Source organism: Oryza glaberrima, chromosome 8, assembly GCF_000147395.1.
Source record: "Oryza glaberrima chromosome 8, OglaRS2, whole genome shotgun sequence".
NCBI lineage: Eukaryota > Viridiplantae > Streptophyta > Magnoliopsida > Poales > Poaceae > Oryza > Oryza glaberrima.
Genome location: NC_068333.1, coordinates 5,399,737 through 5,407,459, shown reverse-complemented (window position 1 = coordinate 5,407,459; position 7,723 = coordinate 5,399,737). Strand labels below are relative to the sequence as shown.

General features: G+C 44.7%; 1 protein-coding gene and 1 pseudogene across 1 annotated transcript; one reads left to right on the top strand and one right to left on the bottom strand.

The window, feature by feature from the left end:
* On the bottom strand, window positions 1-2,333 carry LOC127782074 (uncharacterized). Its single transcript, XM_052309140.1, has 2 exons — window positions 2,143-2,333; window positions 1-1,759 (listed from the first exon to the last, which is right to left on the bottom strand). The coding sequence occupies exons 1-2, from the start codon at window positions 2,331-2,333 to the stop codon at window positions 1-3; spliced, it is 1,950 nt and encodes a 649-aa protein (XP_052165100.1).
* Window positions 2,334-5,337: 3,004 nt separating this feature from the next.
* Window positions 5,338-7,163, top strand: LOC127782727 (hydroxycinnamoyltransferase 4-like; annotated as a pseudogene).
* Window positions 7,164-7,723: the final 560 nt, after the last annotated feature.

Genomic DNA, 7,723 nt, shown 5'->3' with positions numbered 1-7,723 from the left:
TTATTCAAGGACATACTCTATAAATGGCTCGACCTTCTTAGTATTGTTGAGGACATACCAAACCATCCTATCATACTCCTTCTCATCATATGTAAGCCTTGGTGCCCCCAACAGATTTGCTCCATGCTGGAAAATAGATAAACCACATCTACTCATAGGAACACGCTCTTTGTTCCTACCCTCACGATTGTGCCTAGTGTCAACATCAGCAAAATACCTTGAGCAAGCAGTCAAGCACTCATTTGCGACATATGCCTCTGCAATGGAGCCCTCAGGCCTTGCCATGTTCCTCACAAAGCGTTTCAAGGTCAGCAACCTACGCTCTACAGGGTACATCCATCCATATTGAACTGGACCTCTTAGGATTGCATCATCGATTAAATGAATGCATAAGTGCACCATCACATCAAAAAAGGCAGGCGGGAAAATCTTCTCAAGCTTGCACAATATTATTGGGATTTCACCTCTCATCTTGTTCAAAGCATCTAACTTCAATTTCTTAGCACAAATTTGCTGGAAAAAGTTACCTAATTCAGCAATTGCTTCATATATTTCCTTATGCATGATTCCTCGGAGACCGGCTGGTAATATCCTTTGCAGAAGGATATGACAGTCGTGAGTTTTCAATGCCTGTACTTTGCATTCATCAACACTAACACACCTTGCTAAGTTGGAGGCATATCCATCTGGGAATTTGACATTTTTTATGAAAGCACTGAAAGCTTTTCTCTGGGCTTTAGTCATCACATATGGAGCATGTGGAGCAGTGCATGATGAATCCCCATCATCCTTCAAGTGTAAATTTTTCCTTATGCCCATATCTTCCAAATCGAGCCTCGCAGTAACAGAGTCCTTTGACTTGCCTGCGATGTCGAGAAATGTACCAAGAAGGGCCTCACATATATTTTTCTCGATATGCATAACATCAAGATTGTGACGTAGCTTTAAATTAGACCAATATGGCAAATCCCACAGAGTCGACCTGCGCTTCCAGCATTGACCTTCTTCTACCCTCTTTCTCTTTTTGTTATTAGGATGGTTCCCAGGTCTTACATGTTCCACCCTCGCCAATTGCTGCATCAACTCATCCTGAGTAAATTCTTCCGGTTGCGCACGTTCTTCATTCTGACCATTAAAATCTTTCTTTCTCCTCCAAATATGGTCCACTGGAAGAAAACGACGATGGCCAATGTAGCAAATCTTGTTCCTAAGTCTTTTGTAGCAAGGATTTTTATCACAACGAACGCAAGCATAGTAGCCTCTAGTTACTCTACCTGAAAGTGTGCTCAATGCTGGATAATCATGAATGCACCATATGACTGCAGCGTGAAGATCAAATTCTTTGCCGGTCAATGCATCCAAAGTAGGGACACCACTCCAAAGATTTAACAATTCTTCAACCAGTGGCTGCAGGAAGAGATCCATATCCTTTTCAGGGCATGTCGGACCAGGAATAAGTAGGCACATCATGAAGTTGGATTGCTCCATACATTGCCACGGAGGAAAGTTGTAAGGGATAAGAAATACTGGCCACATGCTATATGAGGAGCTCATCTTCCCAAATGGATTAAACCCATCGGTAGCGAGGCCAAGTCGGACATTCCGTGCATCATTTGCAAACCATTCATACTTTCTATCAAAATCTTTCCATGCCTCACCATCAGCAGGATGGCTAAGCTCATTGTCCACTGGTTTCCTCTTCAACTTGTGCCATTGTGCCTCAGCTGAAAGTTCTTTCGATCCAAACATCCTCTTCAACCTTGGAATCAAAGGAAAATGCCTTAAACCTTTTCTGGAATCTTCCTTCGGCTATCTGCATCCTTCCATCTTGAAGCACCACATATTGGGCATGCATCCTTTTTAGCCAACTCCTTTCGGAAAAGAACACAGTTATTCGGACACATATGTATTGACTCATATCCAAGTCCTAATGCACGAATAAAATTCTTCGCTTCAGCATAGGATGCAGGGAGAGAACAATTTGGAAATGCTGAACTTAAAAGGTCCAAAAAAGCACTGAATGCAACATTGCTGATTCTGTAAAATGACTTGATGTGGAGCAACTTCACCACAAAAGAAAACCTAGTATAGGGACCACCGGGGTGTAGCACCTGTTTCATCTCTTCTAATATGGTGGCAAACTTTGACTTTGTTCTTGGTCCATGATTTTGATCTGGGTACAGATCCTGTACCATACGGTACATTTGATCATCTTCTGGGTCATCCGGAGGCTCATTCGTCTCAAATTCAACATTGCAGCTAACATCTTCATTCAAATGCTCAACATTGCAGCCAATAGCTTCATTCAAATGCTCAACATTTCCAGTGACCATGACCAATGGTTCTCCATGATGTATCCACCGAGTGTATGTGTTAGACATCCCGTACATAAGTAAGTCATCCTCCACACGTCCTTTATATTGATGTAACCGATTCAAACACTTACGACATGGGCATAATATCTTCTAACTGCCACTCAAATTTTTAGAAACAAAGTCCATGAACTCAGTGACCCCCTCCCGATGCTTCTTGCTAAACAACTTACAATTCATCCAAGTTCTTTCCATCTGTTACATATTGAAATAAGACAAGCATTGAATGAATGACTGATCATTGCCCAGACTGCTATTTTCCTATTTCTATCACTTCAAATCTATGGTTTCAGTTCAAAATTTAAAACCAAAACATAAGTTCTTCTCATATGTACCTTTCCTTCCTAATTTAAGGGGATGGGGCAGTCTCTGGTCGACCTCACCCGCCGTCGGCAGTGATCCCAGGCTAGAGCTCTTGGGGGCTTCCTAGCGGTTGAGCCCGTGAAGCCCGGCGGCCAGGATCTGCAGCCAGCCGGCCCAGCCGTCGAGATCCTAGAGGCGGGGGCGGGCTACTATCGTCGGCGTCAGGCTCTTGGGGGCGTTCCCAGCAGTTGTGCCCATGAAGCCCGGCGTCCTGGAGCTGCAGCAAGCTGGCATCGAGCTCCTGCGGATGGGGTGGGGCTTGGGATCCAGCCGGCGGTGCCGGGCTCCAGCAGCCGCGTTGGGCGAAGGGCGACGGCGTCGAGCTCCAACAGCCGGGCGCTACATTGGGGACAGGGTGGGGCTACAGCCTGCGGCGTCGGGTCCAGCAGGTGCGATGGGGAAAGGGTGGTGGCGGCGGCGTCGGGTCCAGCAGCCGCGATGGGGAAAGGGTAGCGGCGTTGGTCTTTGCTAGATGTGCGTTGGGATTCTTATGTCTCCCAGCAATAGCGTACAAGATGAAAATAATCAAAGATTACATAGCAATGGAAGAGTAGCTCAGTGGTTTGTCTGTTACCTTGGATGCCAGAGGTCGTGTGTTCGATCCCTCCTCATTGCAAGAAGCGCTACATTTTTAGTCTTTTCAAGTTAATATTCTAACTTACACATGGGTCCCACATGTCCACCTAGACATGCTCACGTGGCTGTGCCAAGGTGTTCTTTTTTTAAAAAAAATGATTTTTACATTACGACAATCATATTCATTCACTTTTGTCATGAACTATTGTCACAATTTCAAGTTAATATTCTAACTTACACATGGGTCCCACATGTCCACCTAGACATGCTCACGTGGCTGTGCCAAGCTGTTCTTTTTTAAAAAACAAATGATTTTTAAATTATGACAATCATATTTATTCACTTTTGTCATGAACTATTGTCACAAAGAATGGGAAAGGCACATTGTGACATTTGTTTATGACTAAATTACAACTTAGTCACAAGCGCTTGTCATCCAATGAAAAATTGTCATAAAGGCATCACTACTGTGACTAAAATGTGTTTTGTCATATGAATTTTGTCATAGAAGGCCAAATTTCTTGTAGTCGATTCGGATAGTTTCGGTCGGAACTATCCGGAAATTCTCGGATTCGGAAACGAATTCGGATTTTTTTTCTTGGAAACAAAAACGAATACAGTAAGGGTACTATCCGTCGGAATCGGAAAACGGTCGGAAATGGGGCTTTTGACTATTTGCCACTCTTACGAGTGGTGCTTAACGATTTGCCATTAGACCCACATGTTATAGCCACTAGACCCACATGAAATAGAACGGTCTATTAGCGCGTGATTAATTAAGTATTAGCTAATTTTTTTAAAAAAATAGATTAATTTCATTTTTTAAGCAACTTTCATATAAAAACTTTTTTAAAAAAACACACCATTTAGCGTTTGAAAAATGTGCGTGCGAAAAACGAGGGTGGAGGGTTGGGAAATGGGGTGCCGAACACACGAGAAGTCAGGCTTTCATGCATGAAATCTTTTTAAGTATTTTTGGTTTCTATTCAATTCTCGCCTAACCGTAGTTTATATTTACTATTATTCCTTCCTATTTACAGTAAAATTTATTGAGGCTGGGAATATGCCGTTTGTCTAGGTCTATTTGGGCGTAATTTAAGGGATGGACTCATACAGGACCGCTTCATGATTGCGTGTGTAATGGTGTGTACAAATGTTCTATCTCCCGTACGATGAAATAGTAACAGTTTTACCATTATAAATGCCTACTACCTCCGTCCTAAAATATAAGTATTTTGAGCTGTGTGTCCAGATTTATAGTCAAAAGTTGTTATATTTTGAGACGAAGGGAGTACATGAAAATTATAGGGCCTATTTATGTTTCTTTTTTTTTCGTCCTGGGACCTTAAATTGTGAGGACCGGCCCTGGTCGTGTGTTGTTGTCCTCAATTAGGCTATGTTCATTTCACCTAGTTCCCAACTCATTTCTTTCGTTTTCCGCGCACATGTTTTTCAAACTGTTAAATGGTGTACTTTTTTGTAAAAAGTTTCTATATGAAAAATGCTTTTAAAAATTAAATTAATCTATTTTTTTAAAAAAATTAGCTAATACTTAATTAATTATATACTGGTGGACCGCTCTGTTTTCCGTGTGATGGAGATGGGATCCCAACCCCAAGTATGGAACACAGCCTTAGTCATCATTTATGTCACCAACCAATTATTGCACCAACAATAGTGGGTCCAGATGAGATGATCCACAAGAGTAGCGCACTAATCTTATAAGGGCAAGTGCTATGGTAGATATGACTACCACCTCCAAATTTATCTATTTTATTCACTCATGAACTAAGAGGCAACTCATACAATATATCATCTCTAGTACACAAAAAACAATATAGCTAATACTCTCACACCTTTCTTGAAATTTATGTGGAGGTTACCTCTTGATTTAGGAGTGGCTCATCATCTCTCTCCTCACTTCTCTCCTCCATCTCATCATTCAATCCAATATAGCACTCTTACAGGTAATATATGAGACATTATAGTCCTTGCCCTAACTAATCAAGCATTGACGCATATGATAGACTCGAATGCCCCCTCTCCCACTCCTAGTTTTAGTACCTCTTGTGCAGCCAAAAAGCGTTTTCTCAGGAGAGAAAAGGGCCATGAATTCTAAGCTGGATGATGAGGTGCACAAGATTGAGTCTTGTTTTGTACAGCCCAGCAAGATGTTACCCAGGCAAGCCCTCTGGCTCTCTCCTCTCGACATCATCAAGGCGAGTAGAGGCCATACTCCGCTCGTGCACTTCTATCAACACGGTGATGATGCTGCCGCCGACTTCTTCGACGTCGGCAGGCTCAAGAAGGCTATGGCCAAGGCCCTGGTCGCATTCTACCCCTTTGCTGGTCGCCTCACCACGGACACCGACGGCCGGCCTAGTATCGACTGCAACAACGAGGGCGTTCTCTTTGTCGTGGCTCGTTCAGAGCAGCTCACTGTTGATGCCTTCAGCAACCTCAAGTCCTTGCCAGAGTTACGGAGGTTGTTCATCCCCTGCATCGAGCCGCCGTCCACCGTGCTCGCCATACAGGTTGGTGGCAGTTTGATCAGCACAATTGGAGCCTTAGGATTAGAGCAGTGAAACGTATTTAGTTTAGACCGGTGGCAGTTAAATTCCAACAGCAACGCGTGAGGTTTCATATGGTGTTATTCATTCTTCGCAGGTGACCTTCTTGCGGTGCGGTGGTTTGGCATTAGGGTCGGCAGTACACCACTCCGCCGTCGATGGCCATAGCATGCATGTCCCACTTCCTCCAGACCTGGTCTTACTTGTGCAGGGAAGGTGATGCTGCTGAGGTGGTGGAGCTTCCCTGCCACAATCGCGCTCTCCTCCAGCCACGCTCCCCGCTCGTCGTCCGCCCAGATGCTCTCGCCGTGTTCAGCCCAAAGACCAACCTCTGTGAGCCACCCGGGAGCCGCCCTGTCTCCACGAAGATCTTCGCCATCTCCGAGGACGAGGTAGCCACCCTCAAAATGATGTGTGGGGGTGTGAGCACCTTCAGCGCCGTCAGCGCCCTCGTCTGGCGTTGCGTGTGCATCGCGAGGCGACTTCCACCGGATGCCTGGTCGAAGCTCAGCTTCCCGGTGAACATCCGCCGCCGCGTGCATCCACCCATCCCGGGCGGCTACTTCGGCAACGCGGTCGTCACCGCTTTCGCGGAAACCACAGTGAAGAACATCGTCGTGTCGGGTGGGTTGGCCAAGGTTGCTGCGCGGATAAACAGCGTGGTGGGCCGCCTGATCAACGACGAGGAGTTGCTGCGGTCGGCTATCGACTACCACGAGATGGCGGGGACGTCGCACCGGCCTCGGCCTGACTGGGGAAGCCTGCCAGAAACGGAGCTGCGGATCATCAGCTGGTTGCGCCTGCCACTCTACGACATGGATTTCGGATGGGCTTTCCCGCGGATGGTGTCCCGCGCAGAGCCGGTACGAGGTGGGTTCGTTCACGTGATGAATGCTGCCAGGCCAGCCGACGGTTGTGGCGTTCGCATGCTAGCATGTTTGGAGGCTGAAAACTTGGAGGAGTTTGAGCGATTGCTTCTTGCCAAGTTTACCAATGCAAATTAAGGATTTAGCAGTTTGGATATAATATATTGTTGTGTGAACCTGCTACCGATTGGACATCCGATTTAATGCAAATCGTCGGACGGTGTTGCACCATGCCGTTGAAGAATGTTTCACATGTTTCACCCCTCATTAAAAATTATTTCAATAAAAATGTTCCAGATGTTTCACTACCAGAGAAAAAAGTTTTAGCGTTTGAGCAAAATTGTGTTGTGCCGATGTATGATGGCCGATATTTGTTATATCGCCCTTAGTCTAATTATAATTTTATCAATGTATTCAGCATTGTAAAATTAGGGGGGCAAATATATATGAGAAGTTTGGATTTTTAAAGGCAAATTTCAAAGGCAAATCAAGCAGTTCCAAACTTAGAATTCATTACAGCCCAAAAGTTTGCAAATTTAAAGTTAAAGTTACAAGCTTAGCTTATTCAGACACATATTTTTGGATAGCCGATATAGCCCTTTGCCTAATCTGGTCTACTTCATCTATTATTTGGGCATCGGTTGCATCAGAACCAGGGATCACTTTCAGGGACTTTGTTAATGCAGCCAAGTGCTTGACAAATGCTTTCAGTTTTGATCTCTGATCTTCAGTAGCTTTTGGCAGATCGGCAAGTTTTTGCTCTTCAATAGCAATATGTGCACTGCATTGCTTCAATTCGGCTAGAAGTTCTATCCTTCGGGCGTTCAGCCGATCAATGTTGGCTTGAGTAGAGCTTGGACCAGCTTCTAATTCATCAAGCTTGGCTTTTTCTTCATTGATAGAAATCCTGCTAGCTTGGATGGTTGCTTCTAGATCCCTTCTTTCATGGCGATCGGTAATTCGTTGCTTTGATCTT